Raw genomic sequence first — 24,391 nt, forward strand, 5'->3', positions numbered from 1 at the left:
AATATTATCTTAACGGATTGGTGTTGAAACATATTGTCAAACAAAAAGTAAAAAAAAAAAATAATACAATGATGATTGACTATATCAACATATTTATTTAAGGTTGAAATACATTTTTAAATAATATCATCTTAAACATAATTGCCATAACATAACATTTTTGTTATAAGGACATCAAAAGATAGAGGAATAAATACGTAAAAAGAATAAGGCAAGTATCTGCATCAAAAGATGAAGATATTAAGGACAAAGTTAAGAAAATAATCGTTACATATATAGGAAATTAAAATAAAGTCAACATAGTGGAAATTAAAAAATGATTTAGAATTCAAGAAATGCAATAAGAAAGACATCGATTAGATAGAAATCCAAAGATAAATTACATGTGGTCGCAAAGGAGAGTTGAAGCATATCATAATAGCGACAAAACAAGGGTTTAATAAGAATAATTAACACAACATGTACCGTTTTTAAACACTTATTTCAAATTATGCAGTTTTCTTCTAATTTTTATTTTTTATTTGGCTTAATTGTGAGAAAAAGAGGAAAAATATAAAGGTGTTGTTCATTTGAAAAATGATGATGTATATATTGCAAAACTTTCATTTATTTATTTTACCAATTTTTGTTCTATCCTTGATAATTTATGTTATCATGCATTTACATTTTTCACTTTACATATCTGGTTTTCTCAAGCACTTTCACTTTAATAATCTTCATTTTCATCTTCACCATTCTACTTTCACTCCTTTTCTTCTCCGTTTACACAAATAAGACAGAAACACCATGACAATTTTGAACCTTGGTCACAGATGACTAGAAAATTCTAGCTGACAATGTACATAAGTTTAATTTTTTTTGCAGCCAAAATCAATGCAGAAACGAAATTTTATTAATAGTGAAACAATCATGGAACAAATCAAACTAAGGAAATACCAAAATTATGTCCATACCTTTGAAAAAGTTCTGAAACCACTACCTTAATTTAAGGTAAATAAATGTCTCAAATAGGCAAAATCAAGCTTGGAACATAGTGACACGAGAAGATGTAACAGAGAAACTTCTTGTAGTAAGTTTGAGTACGTTCTACTTTATTCTCCTTCAAATTAAAGATAATGATATTGGAAGCACCCCCATTTGAATATGCGAGAAACAGAAGATCACCCCACATGCACAAAATCCGCACCTTACAGTAATAAGGAGAGATATTCAGAGTTTCATAACTTACACTCACCAACCGACTCCAAGATCTTTCGTCTCTAACGTCCTTCAATGCCAATACAACAAAGACTGTCCTCCCTTTATCTAAAGAAACACAAAGACAACCATTTAAAACTCCCATAGAAGGAAAACCAGAATCTATGGGGATGAATTCAGGCACCGACAAACATCTCAAAGTATCGTTATTTAGATCATACGACAAAATTTGTAGCTTCTTAGTTCTCGATTCTTCCAAAGAAACTCCTATCCAGTTAACAGTGCCATTCAGAGAGTATCCATTACTGTCAAGAGTGAAAAAAGTCGGATAGGTCATTAAAGAACGTCTCCAACATACGTCACTCATGGAGTAAACCCACACACTCGTTTCACGTGTACGAAATTTCACAACCATTGCTACCACCTTGTAACTGTCCCTCCTATCATCGTACCCAAACCCAAAATTCATATCATGGTGAACATCGGTGCCGAAATTGAGACGCAATCTTGGTGAAGGTGTGGAGCAAATTTTGGTGGCAGGGTTCCAAAAGCAGACCCAGTGCTCTTCGTACTCCTTTGTGGAAAGAGAGTGATGTAGAGAAAACAAACCATTGCAAGAACCCAATAAATATTTATAGGGTTTGGGGCATCGCAAGATACGACCACAAGAAGAGCGTGCAGGCTTTTGGATTAAACAAGGTAGAGAGCATAAACGAGCAGAGAAGTATTGACCCTTGAATTTCTGTGTCGTCAGTAAGAGGATTTGTGGGTTTCTGAAAGACCTTTCAAGGTGCAATTTCACTAAGTAAGGATCGGATATAAGAAATTTCCATGTCTTTGAAACGCACCTGAATCGCATGAGACTCGTTACAGGAAGCCATGACAGAATTTCCAGTATGAGTTCATGAAGGAGTATTCCAGCAGAAGAAATTGCCATTGCTCTTTCTTCCCAAATCCTGTGAGATCGGCTGTCGCAACCCTAATATATAGTTTACAATATATAGTTTATTAGAGCAGTGGGTTAAACGGTTAATTTACTGGTTGTTTTAATTATAAGTATTTTTTAAAATAAAAAATTATAATTTTTTAAATAAATGTACATGTTAAATTTTAAAGATAATAACTGTTAACTAATAATAATAATAATATTGAAATACAAAATAATAAATAAATAAATTAAATTGTTCATCATGAGTTCAACCCGGTGAGCCGAGTTCTAACTAAGTCGGATTGAAAACTAACCTGCATAAAAAAATTATATTGTTTTGGAATCCAATCTGACTCAAACTCATGATGAGGTGGGTCGGGTTACAAGTCATTTTGACACGGCATAAGAAAATTACATTTTTTTTCAAATCCAACCCAGCTCAAACCCGTGATGAACCGGATTGGCTCGCGAATTACAACTCATTTTGACAGCAGTAGAATTTACTCCCATAAGAATAGATACCATGCAAATTGTAATTATAAATATTTCTTTAAGTTTTAAAATAATTCAGAAACAACTTATTCACTTAATTTCAAACTGGGTCAATAATTTTTCTAACTTTCATTCATTTATTTTATCAATTTATATTTTCATGCATATATTTTTTTTTTCTCTTTATATTTCTAACAACTTTCACTTTAATCATCTTCGTCTTCACCATTCTACTTCACACTACTTTTCTTCTCCATTTACACAATTCCATTTTAATCTAAAAACACAAAAATACAATCACTAGAAACCAATACATAAATTTCTGATTGATATTCACATAAGACAATTCAATAAATTAAACGTATTTGTAAAATTGATCCACGATACAAACAATTTACATACATACATACATATATATATATATATATATATATATATATATATATATATATATATATATATATAACTTTGTATTAACTGTGAAATCCAAAATACAAACATATTGCTTTTACAAAAAAAAAAAAATATAACTCACTAAACAAAAATAAACCTTTAAACATACTTCTATAACCTTATTAGTAAGTGATGTTGCAAACATAGAAAAATCACACAAGTTCTTTCAGAATTTCTTTATCTTCTTTGTTCTCCTTTTCTTGGCCTAGTCTTCGGAATTCGTGTTGCTTGAAAGTGTTTCAGATTTTGAAATTATTTTTGTTCATTAACATACAAATTATTGTTAACCGGAATACATAATCTAATATTCATTGAATGATAACCAAATTTTGAAATCTGGTATTATTTTCTAAATCTGGTATTGTTAACAGGATTTTGTAGTAGAAGGTATTAGTGGACCGAAATATAGAATCAAGTATGTGTTTGTTGGTGATGTAGTCACCAAAATTTAGGATCCAATGTATATCTCTATATATGATTTTGGCACTAAATTTTACAATATCCAATTACCTTTTCCAAATACACAATTGGTTCTAAAGTCCAATGATTACACCACCAAAAAACAAACACTAAATTTTATATTTCGATTCACTGATACCTCGGTTTACCAAATCAGGTTAACATTATTGAAGAACAATATTGAATTTCAAAATTCAATTTACATAATTTAAAGAGACAAAATGGGAAGGATAACAAAAGTTGAGGGTCATGAAGAAAACATGGATGTATAAGAAGAAGCTCCCCTTAATCCAATAACATAATTTTTCATACTTAGAACGAAAATAAAAATAATTTAAATGATTGTTTTTTTTTACTAATTTGAAAATTTCAAATATATTATGATATTATAAAATTATAATTATAAAAGTAAATATAAATAATTTTTACAATAAAAGACAATTTTTATTTATTTTGTAGTTACTTTTTTTTATAAATAGTTATTTTAGTTTAGAAAATATTAATATAGAAAAAAGATTAGATAAAAAAGGGTTAAAATAAAAACAGTCAGTTAGAAAATAATAATCACAATTATGCTAAATTAAACTTGCATCTAAAATTTTGTTCTTAAATCAGAGCATCTATATCGTGCGACTCTTTGATTGTTTTCTAGTGTGTTATAAATAAGTAACAAGATCTTATCTTCTGTAAAAGAATTTACTCTATCAGGAATTTGAGGATTGTTAAGACAAAATTATTAAAATGTTATAATTTTATTTCTTGAAATCGGTCAACTTTGCTTGAAGACTCTATTGTACACTCATTTTCTTTTCCCTAACTTTGTTCTTGCTGTATTATTACTTTTTTTTTCTTTTTTTAATGGACACTTTAAATTATTATCATGCATTATTGATATTATTTCGTTCCATCATTTCATACAATTTATCATTTAAGATTAGAGATAATTTGAATTTTTTTTTCTTTCAAATTTTTTAATGTTTCTTAAGAATAAATTTATAATAGAACTTTAAACTTCAAAATAATACTGATAATTTTAACAATATTATCTTAACGGATTGGTGTTGAAACATATTGTCAAACAAAAATTTTTAAAAAATAATACAATGATGATTGACCATATCAACATATTTATATCAAAAGATTTATTATTAAGAAACAGATTTGACTTACTCAACAACATAGGTTATCCAACTTTCAGAATCACAATTTCAAATCTGTTATGATATCTTGAGGTTAATAAAAATATAATTATAATTCATAGGTGTGTTGAGAATATATAGAAGGACATCAAAAGATAGAGGAATAAATACGTAAAAAAGTATCTACATCAAAAGATGAAGATATTAGAGACAAGGTTAAGAAAATAATGGTTACATAGGAAATCAAAATATATAAAGTTATCAAAGTGAAAATTAAAAAATATCTAGAATTCAAGAAATGTATTAAGAAAGACATTGGTTAGATAAAATCAAAAGATAAATTATATGTGGTTACAAAGGAGAGTTGAAGCATATCATATTAGCGACAAAACATGGGTTTAGTAAGAATAATTAACAAACATGTACCGTTTTTAAATAATCTTCATTCTCATCTTCACCATTCTACTTCACTACTTTTCTTCTCCATTACACAAATAAGACAGAAACACCATGACAATTTTGAACCTTGGTCACAGATGACGACAAAATTCTAGCTCACCGGAAACAATTTTGACAATGTACATAAAGGTTTATAATTTTTGAAGCCAAAATCAATGCAGAAACGAAATTTTATTAATAGTAAAACAATCATAAAACAAATCAAAATAAGGAAATACCAAAATCATGTCCATACCTTTGAAAAAGTTCTGAAACCACTACCTTAATTTAACATAAATAAATGTCTCAAATAGGCAAAATCAAGCTTGGAGCATAGTGACAACAGAAGATGTCACCGACAAACGACTTGAAGTAACCTTGAGTACGTTTTACTTTATTCTCCTTCAAATTAAAGATACTGATGATATTGTAAGCACCCCCAAACTCTGAACATGTGAGCAAGAGAAGATCACCCCACATGAACAAAATCCGTAGGTTATGGTAACAAGGAGAGATTTTCAGAGTTTCATAACTTACACTCAACAACTGACTCCAAGATCTTTCGTCTCGAACATCCTTCAATGCCAAAACAACAAAGGCGATCATCCCTTGATCGCAAGAAACACAAAGACAACCATTAAAAACTCCCATAGCAGTAAACTCAGAATCTTTAGTTTGAGGCACCGACAAATATCTGCAAGTATCGTTCTTTAGATCGTACGAAAAAATCTGTAGCACCTCAAATTTCGATTTTTCCAAAGAAATTCCTATCCAGTTAACAGTACCATTCAGAGAGTATCCATTACTGTCAAAAGGGTAAAAACCCGGAGAGGTCATTAAAGGACATCTCCAACATACGTCACCCATGCAGTAAACCCACATACTCTTTTGCAGTGTAGTCCAATCCAAAACCATTGCCACTACCTTGTACCTGTCCCTCCGATCATCGTACCCAAACCCAAAATACATATAATGCTGAACACGAGCATTGCCGTAATATAGAAGCAAGCTTGGTGAAGGCCCGGAGCAAATATTGGTGGCAGGGTTCCAAAAGCAGACCCAGTGCTGTTCACACCCATTTGTGGAAAGGGAGTCATGTAGAGAAAGCAAACCATTGCAAGAACCGAATAAATAGGCTTTTGCACCAAAGTAGGCAAATATGCCTTCTTTATTACCAAAATAGGCAAAATTTGACCGAAAGTGAAGTCGTGGGGGGCCAAAACGACTTCAAAAGAAGAAGTCGTGCCCCCCCTGCACGACTTCACACTGTTCATAGGTACAGTGTTGAAGTCGTGCATCCCAAAAACGACTTCTGGATCCTGTAATCGATTACATTGATTTGGTAATCGATTACAGAGTGTTGAAACTTTTTGAAAGAATCGCGCGCCCGGGCGCGGACGATCTGTATGTGGACGAGCGTTCACTGAAAATGGACGAGCGTCCACTTCTCCTGCCGAGCGTCCACTGAGCGCATCTCGACGAGCGTCCTCTTAGCTAGATGGACGAACGTCCTCTTAGCTTTCTGGACGAGCGTTCTCTCTGCCTGGCTGGACGAGCGTCCTCTTCTGCCTGGCTGGACGAGCGTCCTATTCTGCCTGGACGAGCGTCCGCTTCTGCCTGGACGAGCGTCTCTTCCGCCTTGCACCAAAAGTGGACGCTCGGCAGGAGAAGTGGACGCTCGTCCATTTGCATTGAACGCTCGTCCATTTTCAGTCTTGCAGGGGTCAGGATTTCAACATTGTGTAATCGATTACCAAAAAATGGTAATCGATTACAGGACCCAGAAGTCGTTTTTGGGGTGCACGACTTCAACAATGTTGCTATGAACAGTGTGAAGTCGTGCAGGAGGGGCACAACTTCTTCATTTGAAGTCGTTTGGGCCCCTCACGACTTCCCCATTTTCGTAATATGGTTTGAATTTGCCCATTTTGGTAATATTAGAGGCATATTTGCCTACTTTGGTGCAAAAGCCGAATAAATAATATTTATAAGGGTTAGGGCAGGGCAAGATACGATCACATAAAGACTGTGCAGGGCTTTTGATAAAACAAGGTAAAGAGCGTGAACGAGCCCAGAAACATATATTATTGTCTCTCTGTTTCGCCATTAAGAGGATTTTTGGGTTTCTGGATGATCTTTCAAGATGCAATTTCACCAAGTAGGGATTGGATATAAGGAATTTCCACGTCTTTGAAACGCACCTGAATTGCATGAGACTCATCACAGGAAGCCATGACATAATTTCCATTAGGAGTTCATGAGGGAGTATTTCAGCAGAAGAAATCGCCATTGCCCGCCTTCCTTCCTTTGAGATCAGCTCTCGCAACCCTAATATATAGGGTTTTACTCCCATAATAATAGATACGATGCAAATTGTTATTATAAATATTTCTTTAACTTTTAAAATAAGTCAGAAACAACCTCCTCACTTAATTTCCAATTGGGTCAATAATTTTTCTAATTTTCATTCATTTATTTTTCCTATTTTTGTTTCATCCTTGATAATTTATATTTTCATGCATTTACATTTTTTTTCACTTTTCTAGTTTATCAAGTACTTTCACTTTAATCATCTTCATCATTCTACTTCACACTACTTTTTTTTCTCCATTTACACAATTCCATTTTTATCTAAAACCACAAAAATACAATCACTAAAAAGCAATACATGAATTTCTGATTGATATTCACATAAAAGACAATTCAATAAATTAAACTTGTGAAATGGATCCATAATACAAATCATTTACCTATAAACTTTCTATTAATGGTGGATCCAAAATACAAATATAGTATTACAAAAAACAAAAACAGAACTCACTAGACATGTATTTGCCTTTAGACATAGTTCTAACCTATGTTTATTTGGAACTTGTGTTGTTTGAACATGTTCCAGATTCTGAAATATTTTTTGTTCATTAACATACAAATTATTGTTAACCGGAATACATAATCTGGTATGTATTGAATGTTAACCAGATTTTGAAATCTGTTATTATTTATCAAATCTAGTATGGTTAACAGGATTTTGTAGTCGAGGGTATTAGTGCACCAAAACATAGAATCAAGTGTTTGTTTGTTAGTGATTTGATAAACAAAATTTTTTATTCTGGCAACGCGCCAAAAACTTGTTAAGACCTCGACAAGTGTATTAAATCATATAAAGTAATAATAAATGGTAAGATCAAGTATCGTTTTCCAAGAGACTCACGACACTAAACAGTTATGTGATTACTCAACTAATTAAGACTCTAAAGAACAAATTCTTAGGGTTTTGAGTGCAAATGCAATAAAATAAACATGAATGCAATTTGATCTAAACACAAGAATGAATGGATGAAGTTGATGATATTGTTGTTGGGTTTAGATTTCACCTAATTTACTCTCATGCATATATGAATTCATCTTCTTCATTAATGTTAATGTCACTTCCTAATTTACCTTAAGATGTCTCGGTGAAGAAAGCCTACTCCTAATTACTAGTTTACAATGTCTTGTCTCCCTAGCAATTAATCATGCATTACATTCGCACAGAAGCTTAAAGGCAACCAATCCTCCTATCCCTATATCTAGGTAATATTTCTTTTGGGAGAATTTCTCCAGTTCTAGATTTTCTCATATGTGTCCATAGTGACAAAACCAATAATCATGCAATTGAATGAGTTAAACAAAGCATGCATAGAGCGTAGAGGAAAAACCCTAACAATTAATGAAGTAAAACATTTATAATATAAATCAATTCAATACATGAGAGTTTAAGAGGTTACATCTTTTCCAACAACAAATAAGGTTTAGTTCTCCATTATCATGGAGAAACCAGATGAACAATGGAATGAAAGAATGAAAGAGATAGAAAAACCCTAAAAAGAGAAGAGGAGACTCCCGCATCCTCAAATCCGCACTCAAATGACGTTCAGCTCTTCTTTCAAATCATTCCAATAGCCTACAAAATCAAGGAAATCTAGCACAAAACCATTAAATTCACCTTCAACTCTCTTATTCACAAAAGTAAAGTAAAAACATGAGTTAAAGAAAGTTTCTAAGTCAGAAAGGGTGTTATTAATATCGAAGTTAAGTATAAAAATAATGGTTTTTCAACCGTTATCATGATGTAGTCACCAAAATTCAGAATTCAATGTGTATCTCTATATCCGATATTGGTCATCAAATTTTACAATCCAGTTACTTTTTCCGAATACACACTCGGTTCTAAAATCTCAATGACTACACCATCAAGAAACAAACACTAAATTCTATATTTCTTTTCGCTAATACATTTTTTTTTACCAAATTAGGTTAACATTACATAATCCAAATAACAATATCAAATTTCAAAATCTAGTTTACCTAATTTGGAGGGACAAAATGGGAAGGATCACAATAGTTGAACATCCATGAAGAAAACATGGGTGTGTAAGAAGAAGCTTCTCTTAACCCAACAACAAAATTTTTCATAATGTGAATTAAAATAAAAATAATTTTAATGATTGATTTTTTTTTATTATTTGGAAAATTCAAATATATTATGATATTATAAAATTATAATTATAAAAGTAAATATAAATAATTTTTACAATAAAAGGTAGTTTTTATTTATTTATAGATAATTTTTTTATTATAAATAGTTATTTTAGTTTTAAAAAATATTAATATAGAAAAAATATTAGATAAAAAAGGGTTAAAATAAAAACATAGTCACTTAAAAAATAAAATTGGTAAATAAATGATTTTAATTTAAAACAAATATTACTTATTAAAAGGTAAAATTGAAAAATAAAATATAAAGACCAAAAGGATGAATATTTTTGTATAATGATATAAATTATGTAAATTATTATTATTTATATTATCATTATTAATTAAAATAAATAAATTTAATAATAAAAATAATAATTTCTTAATATTAAAAACAATATTTTTCAATAATTATATTCTGGCCTGTTTTCTACGAATTGTTTTCATGGGTTTTGGAATTCTAAACTTTTTAGAGTTATTTTTCTAGCGCTATAAAAATACCATTTCCTTTTTATTATTTCGTTCGATGTGGTAAGTAATTAAAATTTTTTAGAGTATCAAGTTTTTTTTTTCTTCATTTTTAAAAAACTTATATTATTAACAATATTTATGAGCACGATACTGATTTTAACCATTCTTGACCCTTTTTTTTGTATTTTTAACATTTTTAGTTTAGCAAAAGGTTAAACTACTTTCGTAGTTCTTATTTTTGTTGGGTTAAAAGTGAAAAATGAGAAAAATTGGCTATTTGCTATTAAATTGTGTTAATAGGTTAACTTTCTCAAAGCCTCTTATATGGAAAATGTTTGATTAAAAAAAAGGGTCATCTTCCGTTGCAATGAAGCACTACCCAGAAATGTTCTTCCTTGTGCATCAAGCCTATGAAGGTAACCTAAAAATCAAGCCTAAATTATGATGAATTGCCCCTCATAACAAACCTACAGAGAAATTCCAAATTTCACAAACTGGGAAACCCTAAATTATGATGAATTGCGCCTCATACGATATAATTAACTTTTTTAATTTCAATTTTATCCAATGTAAAACTTGGAGTTATAATAAGAGATTCTGAATGTTTTTTTGGAAACTGATCACTAAAATGTAGCTCTTCTGAAAATATTTATTGATACAGAGTTCTTTACATTGATCATAAATCACTTAAACAAGCAACAAGTTTAACACTGGAAGTATTTTGCACCAAGCTGAAGCACAAGCACAATTGTAGAGTTCATTTCAATCAACAGTTATACCAATTGCACAATGAGGCAGCAACAAGATGCAGAAAAAGAAGAGAAAGCAATAACTCCTTCACATGCCAAAAACTCTTGTACCTGTAGTTGTCATGAGGCATGCAACCAAAGAGTTTGTGTATGAGGAAATCTTTTGAAAGCCATAAAAATGTATACAAGTGTGACTTTTAAAGTAGATGACATCTTCTGTTCTGTTCAATCTGGACACTATAATATCACACAAACACATTTGTTCTGCTTTACTTCACTTGTTACTTTCCTATCTGTTTCAAGAGAAAAACACCAGAATGTCAAAAAGAATCAAATAAAGCACCAAAACCAGATGAACTCAAATAAGTTTTATATTTATGACATGCATGGATGAACAACTTAAGTAGGGTCTCATTGTATAAGTTGTATCCTATAAGCAATTACTTAAGTTGTTTGTACCACTAATGAGGAAATATAGTTAAGAGTATGCTTAGATAAACTTGTCCATAAGAGAGAAAATAAAATAACCATTTCTACAAACTAGTATTAACTTAAGCATAAACTAATGGCAGAAGTTTTCTTATATTAGTCTATTTTCCTGTAATTGTTCAAATAGTTTTTGTAGGCCAACTGTGATATGTATTCATAACAACTGTAAACTGTTCTCTTAAGCTGACCTGGAGTAATGTGCATTATATCAAGGTTACAAGCATAGTGTTAGAATATAGTTCTAAATCAAATTTAATCTAAAAAACTCATTTTGTAAGGTGTAGTTTTGTAAAGTGAGATTAGTAGCTTCATTATATAAGTTATTTCACTAGTTAATGTAAGATTGCAGTATAAACAACTCCACCAGCCCCAGAAGGCCACAACTTACATGGGCTAAAGATAACATAAATTGAGACAGTTTTTCCAATGATAATCGTTCTGTTATTAACCACTACACACCATTTGAAAAAGAGCATGAACTCAGTCCAGTCATAGTTTGAAACAAAACCATTATATCTTGAGGCTATATATGCTATATAAAAGGAAAACAGATTTTTGACATACTTTTAAAGTAAAAATAGTAAAAAGTAATGCTAAACCTTTTTCCACAGAAGGTGGTTGCACAACCACATGCATTGTTGTAACTCCACCAGGGAGATCACACAATGGACTCTGACATTCTCCCACTGTTCTGTTGTTCTCCAATATTTTTCCGGCACTAATTAACTTCAAATCTTTAACGGTTCTTGGTCCATAGTCCTTATCTTCAAAACAGAAACGCAAATTCAGGGTTCTCATTTGTATCACTAAAATTAATATAAAGATCATTCAATCCATGACAGCACAATCTCCAGTTTAAACACTTTTTCTTCAACTAATGCATGTGATTTTCTTTGTATCTAGTACACCAGCAAGGCAGCAAGTTACAGCGAATATGGCACATGGCATGAAACATTGGCTATGCAAACACAGTAAACAAATTATATAGGAATTAAAACCGACGTGGTTTTTCAAAATTTAGCTTATGATTTTGATAAAATATGGCATTGTAAAGAGGAACAAATAGACACAACATTACTACTAGACACATAAATATCTAGACGACTGATAGAGATTCCAAAAAGTAAACAAGACAGATAACTAACCTTTTGGCCATTGAGCAAGAACACTTTCTTTCAGCGTTGCAATACTAGTAGCAGCAGAATAACTTTTAGGGCCTATATCCGAATCATCACTCAGCCGAAACCTGATCTCTAGCTGATCTTGGCTCCCAGCCATACCCAGAGACCAAGAAACTTGCAAAAATTCAGAAATCAAATAGCTTCAACCTCAGACCAAAAGGATGATTGAATCACTTCAACTGAGTGTCAGTCATGAAAAAAGGTAACTGAACCAAGTATCTCACTGGAGTAGTACTCTGCAAAATTTGATACAGAAGAAAAAGTATCAGTCCTCTCTTCTCTCAAGTGACACTCAATACCCAAATAATTAAAAATCTCAATTGGTGTAGTAGATAGCCATGGAAACTATGAAGAGGCATGGAAAGTAGAGGCTAAAATCCCAGGCATAAGAATATGAAATTATGAATGGAGAATAAAGGAGCTGGAGCTGTGCCGAATGAGTAAACAGAATAAAGTGATTGAATCCAACAAACAAGTAGTGCTTAAAAGGAAACATGATAGCAGAATTCAACACACTGTGACAAAGGTATCTTTCTAAAACAGCTACAAGCCAAAACCAAATCCATACTCAAGAGGGCACTTGTTCAATCACAGAACCATCTTGAATTCCCAACTGGGCCACCTGCAAAACCAGCAAGAACTCTAAAAAAACGGAACTTTCAAGGCTTGTCTCAATTGGGTCAATCACTGATCTGGTTGGCAGTTTTGTCAAACAGAGAAGTTGAGTGAGAAGGGAGATGGAAGAAGTGAGTGGTGTCCTGTTATGCAGCAACTGAAACAAAGGAACAGAAGGAAGGGGTGTTTAGGAGTTTTCAATTGTTGGAATCTCGTTGTTCTATTGATATGTGGAAAGGGAGGAAAATGAGTTATTCTAATTAATCCCAAGAGGGTCAATTTTTGGCTGAATTTCAGTGTCAGAAACTGTTCAGAAGGCTCAATCAATCAATCAAACAAACAAACAAACACCATGTGTGCCACTCCCACATTCTTAACATCTGCGAACTTACCATGGTTTCCAACCTCGTCTTCTATAAGTTGGTCAATGCAACAATATTGCATTAAATCAAAACCACCACGAATTTATTACAAAGGTTACAAATATGTACAATGACTATTTTGATTTTCTTACATTTACTCTGCATAACTTTGAACAAAATGCGAAATTTTGTAAATCCACATATGCCAAAATAATTTCATGATCATATGTAAGTTTAGATAAATTTAATATTCTCAAATATATAGTTTTATAGTGAATACATATTTATATTTTAAAAATATTCAATACGTTAAAATTAGGAGATTGATAAAATATTAAACAGTTTTTAAATTTCTATACAAGAGTGAGATAAATAAATATCAATTGTTGAATCTTATTACAAAAAGTTTAGATTGAAACTACTAACCCATGATATTTTCAAAAAATTCATATTATTCTTTTTAAGAGAGAGATTGGATCATATAATTATCTTACATGGATGCCACATGATTCTCTAAAACAATTATATGACTTTTATACATAATTCTCGTAACCTAAATTCATTTCTCCCATTCTTACATAAAAAAAACTCTCCACACACATAATTTCATTTAGTTTGTATAAAACTTTGCTACAAAATAGGAAAATACTACACTTTGATATTTAAATTTAATAAAAGAAATTGATGCTATTTTCTTACTAAGAACTATAAGTACATATTTCTTGTATATAATTGAAGACTAAAAACCATAATTTGTTTTGTTAAATTCAGGATACATTTTGTAAAGTTTAAAATATATTGAAATCTATAAAATCGATAGTTTTGAATTCAAGTTTTTTAATATAGTAAATAGCTCGAAAGAAAATTTTACCATTTATAGAAATCCTTCTAAACTTAAGTAAGATTTGGCCAAATATTAATGTCATCTTCAACAAAACAATGCTTGGATGAGTTTCTTCATAAGAATTTTTAAAAGAGAAAAAAGTACAAAGAAAATTTTAAATTAGCTGTTTTGTAATTTCTCCGAATTTGTACTTTTGCATAAACTAATTTTAAATTTGCTTATTGAAAATTTCAACTTTTTTTAATGTTTGTTTATATAAAAGTCTTTATAGAAAAGCTGATAGAAAGATCAGGTGAAGGATTGTCTTATTGAATTAGGTATATGAAAGAGAAAAGTTAAAGCCAAAATTTTTTATGGCCATTAAAATTGGTACACATAGAGACATCAATAGCTATAGCAGCCAATATTATTGTCCATTGTGATGGAGGTGTTATTCAATATTCCAACCTTGATGTGCTAACAAACCCATCCAAGGAATAGTCTCTATCTAATGACAACTGAAAATATAAATTATGAACAAACCATAAAACTAAGACCTCAAATTACAAAAATGGTTACATATATGCTACTAATTTGTAGCATTCTTATTAGTTTTTGCAAGATTAACCATTTTTCTAAAATGAGTGTTTTTGAAGATTCTCTACATGTGAAGATATTATGAGTCCAAATTCTATGTTATTGTTTAATGTAAAATTTTCAAATTAAACTGATCTTGATATGTTTTTAAAACATAAAAAATTAGGGTTCATAAATGTATAAAAGTATAATTTGAAAGTACTAACCAAAAATGAATTCAAATTATCTAATATTTCTTTTGTTCTCTATTATTAGTTAAAAGTTATTTAAATTATGAAATTATGAAATTATGAATGAAACTTGTTAAAAAATAATTATATTTTTACCAATTTATATTCTTTAATTAACTTTAGAACTATATGTGTTTTCATTATCAAAACATGATAATTTTTTTCCCTTAAAACCCTTTTTTTTTTGCCTCCTGATTTTTTGTTTTATCCTTAGACTTTTTTTGTTCTGTTAGGTGGTCCTAATTGTTTTCTATCATATAGTAGTGTGTCAAATTATGAGAGTCAATACAACAACATGGATAAAACAAAATCTATTATAGGAACTCAAGCAATAACAAAATTGTTAAAGATTAAAATAAAAAGCAGACATATTTCTTAAAAACATGTTTACAATTAAATTTGAATAAGAAAAAAAGAGTGTATTAAAAAATTTTCTTTGTTCCAAAATTTGTAAGATTAAGCTCTTCCATATGGCTACAAAACTAATTGGCACTTGTTAATTTTTAATCATGCAACCAAATCATTTGTCTACTAACATGATTAAAGAAAACATGAAAAGTAAAACATTACATGACATGGTAGGTCCAAACTTTGATTTTAAATGTCCTAAAAAAAGAAAGATAAGATCCTGCAAGCACTTTGAAGGGATCATTGTTCATTAAGGCAGAATAGTTGCAAATGGGATTCACGTCATCACCAACTTTGCAAAATCCTTCTTTCGGATTCTTCTTCTTTTTATGCATTTTATCATTCTTTTTTGTTTGGTTAATCCTTACTGTATGTTAAAGTTAACAATCTCTTTATTGTGCAGAATCTCATTACCGTTGGTACTTTTGGACTTATGTGAACAAGGGGAATAAATCAACCCTAATCAGTGTTTCAAAATCCATGCATATGAATCATGTTATCTATTTACTGTTGAAAAGAAATATTCCAGAAAAGTTTTACTGAGATTTTTTTGCCAAAAGAAGTAAAAGAAAACAGTGGAGTCATAAAGAGAAAATAAATAAAACAGAAGACAGTGAAAGAAATAAGATAAACAGATTATGATATTGTATAAATAAAGGTAAAGTGAATAGACAATGGTCCAATGATTAGAAAATGAGTGATTAAAATCCTCAAGAAAAGTTCTGTTGAAAACATTGAGTATAAAATATTACCAACTAAACATTTAGTCAAATTTGTATTGCATAAAATATTGTGTTTCTTAAATATATGTATATAGGTTGGTACAGGTACTTGGTACATGAGAATAATACTGTAAGCACTACAACACAGACAAGCATCAAAGAAAGTCAAAAACTTGCATATAAATAACTCGTGAAGTTTAAATGTAATAAATTCTTTCAGAATAAAATCTTTTCACTTTTATTCCCGTGACACATTGATCTTCATAAAACTGGAAAACAAGTTTGTAATACCATGAAATTTGTATTTGGGAGTTTAATTCAAGTACACTATCAGTGTAATTTTTTAAACGTCAACCAGACAGAAATTACTTTTGACAGTTAAAAGACTTAATATATGACAATTTATGTATACAAAATCTTTACCCTCTTGCTCCACATATTATTTGTTCCATTTATATTGTTTTTTTTTAAATAATTTCTATAATGCCAATTTTTGTGAATGTACAAAGATCAAGAACAGAATCACTAAAAAGGAATAACTGGAATGGAGAAGGGTAAAAAAGAATATCTGCACATTTCCAATGTCTGTAATCATACACAACGAATAGCAACAAATATAGAAATAGATATATCCTACAGACAATTCCCCAATTCAATGAACCTGTAACAAAGCAATCTCAAGAACTACTGCTCCTACAATTCACCATCATGATATCAAATCCAATAGGGTGAATGTAAAAATTGGTACTAACAAAAATTAACAAACTAAAAAATGATGGGGGGAGAACACTGCACTAGTGGGGAACCTCACAGATTAACTGTCCTAGCACTTGTGTTCTCAACAATGAACTAGTTTGATGACACAGGCACATGAGCATGACCCTTTTTTATCTTCAGCATTGAGTTTATTCTCCAACATTCACTAAGGAATTTTTGATATAGTATCCCCACATAAGACCAATAACAGTATCCTTTCACCAACCAAATATATAGGACGTGTTTGTATGTAACAAGACTGTTGATTCTCATGGCCATGCCAGGATGGCAACTGTGTGTGCAAAAATGTTAGAGGGTGGCAGCAAATCCACCCCCCATGTCCTTCATAACTTTGCCCTCTCAACCAATTTTCTATTGACTTCTCAAAATTCATCTTGAAGAAAACCTCAAGCCGCAAAAATTTAGATGAAACCTGTATTTACTCGTCCCTTTTTGTAGTATGCATGCACTGTTGTTTCAAACCATAGTGCATCTCATGGCAGACTATGAATCCAAGATGTGGCAGTTTCTAACAAAATCATTTGAATAATTGACATACTTGGTCCAAAATGGCCGAAGATGTTCAAAGCCAATTTGCAACCAAGGTTTCGACTGGCCGTTGTAATGAATAACAGCAGCCTTCTTCACACTCTCAATATCCGTTTTGTTCTGATAACCCAAGCCAAGCATGTGCCAAGAGTGGTCAATAGGGTGAACTTTACCTTTAAATGCAATCAAAGCAGGTGGAAGGGTTCCAAGCTTCCACATCGTCAGGTTTGACCGCAGATTCTGCCATACCAAATAGAACATAAGAAACTAAAGGTCATGTGTTCTCATACTACCACCTAATTCATATACAAACAACCTTGAACACAAGCATATATACATGTGTGTGTAAACAGTCATTTCATTCTTCAGGCATTACCTTCTTTCCTGAGTGGTCTCTAAAGCAAAAAAAGAAAACACAACTTAGGTAGTTCTGGAAGTGTTAGAAGTTGTGCTAAGAATTTCCTCACATACTATATAAACTGTCAAAAGTGGTCTCTAAACTTTAAAGCAATATATCAACTTAAGGATTAAAGTGATGAATATTAAATGTTTCAGGGAAAATTAGAATAGTTTAATACTTAAGGGATAACTTAAGAGAGGGTAATAATTTGAGGATGGAATTGATGGTTTATACTAGATATATGATGTATATGTCTATGAATCCATGTGAACCTTTAAACTAGTACCACAGCCATAATTTAAAATTCAGAATTTGCAAGAACTTTAAATTGTTGAATACTGTTAAATAAAGAAAAATAATTGAACAAATGGATTGTATTAGCTTTGAGTATATTTGGGCTTAGGGCATTACCTCCTTCAGCCAGGTATGATATGTTTCTCTAATGTTTGTTGATCTCCATGCACGCAGATCAAATACATTCATCCCATAAGCCCAAGCACACTCATCAGGGTCCAAATGTTGTGCAATTAGGGGATGGGAAAAATTGAAGTAGTTCCTAAAATGCTTAGACATCACCCACTCATCATCGCCTCTGCAAGTTTCCACAGCTCCATTAACTTTTCCAGTCAGATTAATTTCCCAAAGCGGAGACAAGTCATGTTGAACCACAACATCATCATCCAAAAAAACCACTTTGTCAAGGTTTGGAAAAAGCTGTTCAACACATAAGGAAAACACAATCAGCATAAACAAGAAGAAAATTTTCTCCAACACAAAATGTTCCCATGCTTAGTTGGCTTCGTATGAAATAGGTATATAACTTATAAGTGCTAAATGCTAATGAAAGTAATGCAAATATTAAGTAAAAATTATCGATTTGCAGGAGCAACAATACCTACCACCATGGGGAAGGTGGAGCATCCTCCATTCATTTAATGGTTTATATTCCTTCAATAAATTAGCCCCACTGGTAAAACACTTTGGGCCAAGCATTTTACATGAAATAGTTCAATGGAATTCCGCATGTTTTAACACCTAGTTTGTATGTTTTCTTTAGTCACTTTAATTCATCAGAACTCAGAGACATTTGGTACTGAAAAGCCACTTTTTTCCTACAAATTCAGCTAAGGAGCTTAAAATGCGGAATTTACAGATAAATACTCAGCTTGGAATGAGGCAGTAAAAAAGCCACGTTCTAAGGTCTTAGGTCAATCATTCATTTTTAGTTCTATTTACTCACTATACACTATCAAAAATATAAATCACACACAATATAAGAAGATTCTTTGTCGAATCTAATATAAATTGTTCCAAATTCTTTCTGAATTATAATCTGAAAAGATTCAACTTCAACAATATTCATAGATAATAGAGAAAGAATAGACAGCAACAGCAGGACAGAAAAATGATAATTGTTGAATCCAACTTACCTCAGGTAAGTAAATGCGGAGATGATTGAGTAAAGATATATACTTTGGACTTCTGGCCTGCAATTTTGAGGCATATTTCTGTGGATTGGTTTCACTGAGATTGTTTCTGGCAAAATTATTCCCGTGGTAGTAATTCCTTATCCCATTTTGATTTTCTACGGCTTCAAGTACTGGAACATTTTCTCTCGTCAACCAATCAAACTGGTGAATGCCTTTGACTTCAACTATAGCAGGAGTGATGGGATTTAGTGCAAACCATGAGTGCATGCCCGCATAAGTTTTTTTGTCAGTGATGACATGGAAGACTATTTTGTCAGGATTCTGAGATGAATGCACAGTAGAACTAACAACTACAGCTGCGGCCAAGATGTTATCGGTTGAAACAACAAAATGGTGGTAAGAGTTGTCAGACAGTGTAGGTAGTAACTCTGGCGGAGGCAGTTGTTTGCGTGCATGGGCATTTGAGGAATATTCATCAGTCAAACGCAAAGACAGACAATGAATCCCTTTAGGGACTGAACTTGCTGCAAAGTGCTTATTCATCAACTCTGCAAATTTAGCTTCTCTGGTATCTCTCTCAAATTTCTCCATCTGTTCGAAGACATATTGCAATGTGGCCAAGATCAATATAATTATCACCTAGCACCACTATTAAAACAGGAACTAAAATATCTGTTACGATAAATGTGCCAATGGTATGAAATATTAATAATGACAATGATGTGAACTATATATTTGTGATGAGAGTATGAAGATCTCAAAAAATACTACGAACTGCAGATAAATAGACATATATATTCAACAGATGTACATAATGAAAATGAAAATAATGTTTAAAGTTTAAACAAAGAATGGAAAAATATAATAAAAACATAAAACTTGGAACTTTCAAATGCAAGAAAAAGCAAATAGAAAGATCACTAGTTATAAATAACCAAAAAGTAAAATATTATTGTAAAATGATTTCAACAGAAATCTTAATCTGAATAGAGATGGTGTCAGGTATATATCTAAGTATCAAGTATAATTAAAGAGATAAAGACTGAAAGATGTGTCAAAGATAACCACAACATGAGTAATTTGAGGAAAGAACATCACATTTCTAATTGCTGCTAATACATGATTATAATCTGTCAAGTTTCAAAATATTCATTACCGTTTTTATTTGAAGTAAAAGGTTTCTTTAGATTTCCTTAATTATATAAACAACCTGAAAGATACTTGCGACCAACATGGACATGCCTATTTAGCAATTGTATGAAATTTGCACGTGTTAGTGACTCTTCCAAAATATCACTACGAGAAAGGAGCAATTTTTCATTTGGCCAAATCAACCAATAGTACTCTTAATATTGTATTATTTATACAGTGACTTATGATTGTTTTTCCAACATTTCAAAACAATTATATAATAAACCCCTACACATCTTATAAAACAGAACTATTTGTTATCCGGTGTATAAAAAACTATCTCCAGTAAATTCAGATACAGGAAGACAGAAAGTAAGCACAATAACTAACGATACTTTGTATAAAGGAATCAAACTATAAATTGAATTCCATGGAACATAATGACCAACATACATCTTGGTAAAAGTAATCTACATAATATTGGAGTGTTCCTGATTGACTTTCATCATGAGATAGCATAAAGTAATATGCAGCAGAGTATAAATCTTTTATGTAACATTTAAATAAGGCACATAACTAATTATAGGGCAAAATAATTTTAAAAAATCCCTTTAAATACCTAAGTTCAGTACACATAGAATGAATTTGTGATGAAACTTTCTTTTTTTATGTCATATAATTGTAGTTGCAAACCAAGAACCATTTAAGTTAAACCCTAAACATTATAATAAGGATACAAGAAAAAGGGCATAAGAATATGATGTATAACAATTGGTAAGACACGACACAGGTAGAGATTTAGCTCCCTAAGCCTACAGTGAGGGGCCATACATAGGGGATAAAAGAAAGATATAATCTTTGATTAGAAAATCTTAACCACTGATTTTCTAACCCATGGTTATAACTGAACTTTATACGCTGAAGTTTATCCCCTTCATCATATAGGGCCTACATCCCAAAACCAGACTTCGCCATCAGCTTGCAGGTTCAAATAAAATATACACAAAAAGAAGACAATAGAGATATTATAAGCTAGAGCATTGTATCAGCGGATATTTTTATTAAAAAAATAGCCACAATTCACATAAGGCACATCAGTTATCCCAACCTCAACCTTCTGATATTCACATTTCAGCAATGCCTAAAATGTGTGATTTCAATATAAGGTATAATGAAGTATAATGACTAAAATTGGAAAACATCTGGAATTCAATTTCAGGTAATACATGATACTTGATGCAAGCATAACACAACTTACCATTCCTCTTAACAAGAAGGCAAATGTTTTTGCATCATATTGTTTACTCTTCATATCAGAAACCAGTTGCTCAAACGAATCAGGCAGATCTAGAGCAAGTGGTATTTCCCCGGTCTTTACTTCGTTGAGGATCTTGTAAAAATCTCTAACTAGTCTCTTCTGCACCATTTTAATCATCATAAGAAGGATTCAGAATTCAGGTCATAGTCATTTAACCAAAATATTTGAAGACTTGACAATTTAACAAGAAATATCTTTGAAGTAACAAAACTATTTACCGATGAATCATCAACCCTACCAAGAAGCCTTGGTCCTAAACGCCTACCTAAACAATCTGGAGAATAAAAAACAAGGAACACATCAAGGGTCAGAAATAGACAAAAAGGTGAGACAAACAACGAACTTTCAGAATCTGATATTTGTATTATGGCAAAATATACAAAGATACAAGATGTTTCAAAATGATAGAAAAAGATCCATCAAAACTTTGATTAACAACTGAAAGCACTAGTTTTATAAAGTCGGGGCTGAAAAAGTGCAAAATACAAACCAGATTAATTAATTAACAATAAGAGAATAATTTTCAGCGCTAATATACAAAGCATGTAATCATTTGCCACATGAAAGAAGCAAGGTAAAAATTTCAGCAATGCATGTCAAGAATAATCATTATCCGTTGTCACCATCACTACTAATCCAAAGTTCAAGTGCATTAATGCTATGCAACAAATGATCATGAGTCACTTAAATTGGCCAGTAAACCATCTATGATTGCAATAAAACATTTCCAGGCCCCGCTAACCTAGCACATGAACATAGTTTTTACCCCAACATCCAAATCCAGATCCTTCTTAGAACAAATTAACAAAAAACACATGCCAATCCAATTTATCCAAAATCAAACCATACCCACACAACGACAACAAAGGCCTAATCAAATATATCAGGTAAGGTCAGCTACACAGATCACATCAAATTCATTTAGCTCGACACTGGCCAAAAACAAATGCATACACAATGTAACCAAGTGAATAAATAAAAGTCTAATAAGATAACCTATAAGGTGAGATTGGCTATACGGATCACACCAAGTCATTTAGTTAGACTAAAGAGAAAATACAAATGAATACGCAATGTAATCAACAGAATAATAAAAGTCTCAGAAGATATTCCACAAGGTGAGATTGGCTACATGAGCATACAGCATGGATCACCATAGACGTGTAGTTCGGCTAAAGACCAAATACAAATATACACACAATGTAACCAAATGAAAGGTCAATCAGATATCACCAGATGAGGCAGACTACATGGATCACTCAACATTAATTAGACTAAAGACAAAATAAAGAGAGATACACAATGTACCCAAGTAAGTAAACAATGAAAGGACGTAATAAAGTGAAGAATTGGAAGAAGAAGAGAAAAAAAAAGAGTACCAAAAGAGGAGCACTTGTTGACACCTTCAAGGGTAACAAGAGCGGTGAGAATGAAGACAAAGGGCAACAAGAAAGCAAGGATGAGGATGGTATGGAAGAGGGTTCGATAGGAAATGTGGCAAGCTGCTACCTTGATCCTCATCAAGTCAATAATCCCATTGTTGCTCGATATCGTGATGCTTCTCATGCTAGGCGAGAAGTGAAGCTGCATCGTCGTCTATGCTGCCGCACCACGACCAGATCGTTGCCCCCTACAATAACCCTACATCCGCCTGAAACCATCTTCATCACCCATGTCCCTGCAAAACCCACCATCATCAGATCCACCCCGGTCGTTCTCGGGTCTCCTCCTAGCCCGCATTGGAAGCTCCAGCCAATTGGGTATCCGATTCTCGCCCCAAGGAATCAACTTTCTTCTGGGTTGTGAAGTTCCTCTTCCATGGATCAAGAACGATGGTGAGAGAGAGAGAAGGACACAGGAACACAGAGAGAGAAAATATGTTTTCTATTTCCGGAAAATTATGAAAATAATAAAGGAAAGAAAAATATGAAAAGCTTTTGGTAGTCAAAACCGTGTTGGGGTTAGAGAGAGTGTGTGTCTGTGTGGGAAGGAGAGAAACGGAAGAGAGAGAAATTTGGGGTAAATGTTTGACCTTGAGATTAGGAAGTGGAACATTGTTTTTTGCAGTTAATTTTAGGTAGCTCCTATGTTTATGGACAGATCTTTAAGATTATGTGGATAGCATTAAGAGCAAGTGGTGGTTAATTTTAGTTAATGTCTTTCTGTTATGACAAAATGTGGTGTAATGTTTTTTTCTCTCACCAATTTGGTGTAATTTAAGACATCCTTCAAAGTGATCTTAGTAATATCCTTAAAAACAATTATAATTTTAAGGTGTATGTAACAAAAAAATTAATATTTTGAGTATTTAGAAAAGGTATTTGTTATGAAAAACATTTAAATAAAATTTCATAAATAAATACCTTAATTAAAAATAAAACTATAAATTTATTTTCAGAAATCTGGAATGAACATGATACTCCATTTTTTTATAAAAAAATTAGTTTAGTATTTTAAATCTTAAAAGTATATTTTGAATTCTAAATATTAAATTTTAGAGTTTGTCCTTTTAATTTTGTAAAAGTAATAGTACTAGAAC

General features: G+C 31.7%; 4 protein-coding genes across 7 annotated transcripts; all 4 read right to left on the minus strand.

The window, feature by feature from the left end:
* Nucleotides 1-1,003: 1,003 nt before the first annotated feature.
* On the minus strand, nt 1,004-2,134 carry LOC124828753 (F-box/kelch-repeat protein At3g23880-like). Its single transcript, XM_088112847.1, has one exon. It carries the CDS (start codon nt 2,132-2,134, stop codon nt 1,004-1,006), a length of 1,131 nt encoding a protein of 376 aa, XP_087968973.1.
* A 3,278-nt stretch (nt 2,135-5,412) lies between these two features.
* LOC124828752 (F-box/kelch-repeat protein At3g23880-like) lies at nt 5,413-7,396 on the minus strand. The gene is made up of 2 exons (XM_088112848.1): nt 7,178-7,396; nt 5,413-6,294 (listed from the first exon to the last, which is right to left on the minus strand). Exons 1-2 carry the CDS (start codon nt 7,394-7,396, stop codon nt 5,413-5,415), a joined length of 1,101 nt encoding a protein of 366 aa, XP_087968974.1.
* Nucleotides 7,397-10,712: 3,316 nt separating this feature from the next.
* Nucleotides 10,713-13,535, minus strand: LOC124828750 (membrane-anchored ubiquitin-fold protein 2-like). 4 transcript variants are annotated; one of them, XM_047302122.2, is made up of 4 exons: nt 13,519-13,535; nt 12,476-12,747; nt 11,930-12,094; nt 10,713-11,134 (listed from the first exon to the last, which is right to left on the minus strand). In XM_047302122.2, exons 2-4 carry the CDS (start codon nt 12,606-12,608, stop codon nt 11,079-11,081), a joined length of 354 nt encoding a protein of 117 aa, XP_047158078.1. In that variant the 5' UTR covers nt 12,609-12,747; nt 13,519-13,535; the 3' UTR covers nt 10,713-11,078. The 4 variants fall into 4 exon arrangements, with proteins under 4 accessions (XP_047158078.1, XP_047158077.1, XP_047158076.1 ...); XM_047302121.2 differs by lacking the exon at nt 13,519-13,535 and adding an exon at nt 13,028-13,455; XM_047302120.2 differs by lacking the exon at nt 13,519-13,535 and adding an exon at nt 13,080-13,454.
* A 3,278-nt stretch (nt 13,536-16,813) lies between these two features.
* On the minus strand, nt 16,814-23,863 carry LOC124828749 (putative galacturonosyltransferase 13). Its single transcript, XM_047302119.2, has 6 exons — nt 23,232-23,863; nt 22,071-22,126; nt 21,793-21,951; nt 19,404-19,994; nt 18,385-18,687; nt 16,814-17,813 (listed from the first exon to the last, which is right to left on the minus strand). Exons 1-6 carry the CDS (start codon nt 23,440-23,442, stop codon nt 17,529-17,531), a joined length of 1,605 nt encoding a protein of 534 aa, XP_047158075.1. The 5' UTR covers nt 23,443-23,863; the 3' UTR covers nt 16,814-17,528.
* Nucleotides 23,864-24,391: the final 528 nt, after the last annotated feature.

The sequence above is a fragment of the Vigna umbellata genome, chromosome 4 (assembly GCF_029865625.1).
Source record: "Vigna umbellata cultivar VRB3 chromosome 4, Vumbellata_1.0, whole genome shotgun sequence".
Lineage (NCBI taxonomy): Eukaryota > Viridiplantae > Streptophyta > Magnoliopsida > Fabales > Fabaceae > Vigna > Vigna umbellata.

Coding starts and splice junctions, on each gene's coding strand:
- LOC124828753 (XM_088112847.1), bottom strand. CDS start 2,134: ATGGCAATTTCTTCTGCTGGAATACTCCTTCATGAACTCATACTGGAA.
- LOC124828752 (XM_088112848.1), bottom strand. CDS start 7,396: ATGGCGATTTCTTCTGCTGAAATACTCCCTCATGAACTCCTAATGGAA. Junction 6,295..7,177: donor ACAATAATATATGTTTCTGG/GCTCGTTCACGC, acceptor TTTCGGTCAAAT/TTTGCCTATTTTGGTAATAA.
- LOC124828750 (XM_047302122.2), bottom strand. CDS start 12,608: ATGGCTGGGAGCCAAGATCAGCTAGAGATCAGGTTTCGGCTGAGTGAT. Junction 12,095..12,475: donor TCTTGCTCAATGGCCAAAAG/GTTAGTTATCTG, acceptor TCTGTTTTGAAG/ATAAGGACTATGGACCAAGA. Junction 11,135..11,929: donor ACCACCTTCTGTGGAAAAAG/GTTTAGCATTAC, acceptor CTCTTGAAACAG/ATAGGAAAGTAACAAGTGAA.
- LOC124828749 (XM_047302119.2), bottom strand. CDS start 23,442: ATGCAGCTTCACTTCTCGCCTAGCATGAGAAGCATCACGATATCGAGC. Junction 22,127..23,231: donor CAACAAGTGCTCCTCTTTTG/GTACTCTTTTTT, acceptor TTTATTCTCCAG/ATTGTTTAGGTAGGCGTTTA. Junction 21,952..22,070: donor GTAGGGTTGATGATTCATCG/GTAAATAGTTTT, acceptor AAAATGGTGCAG/AAGAGACTAGTTAGAGATTT.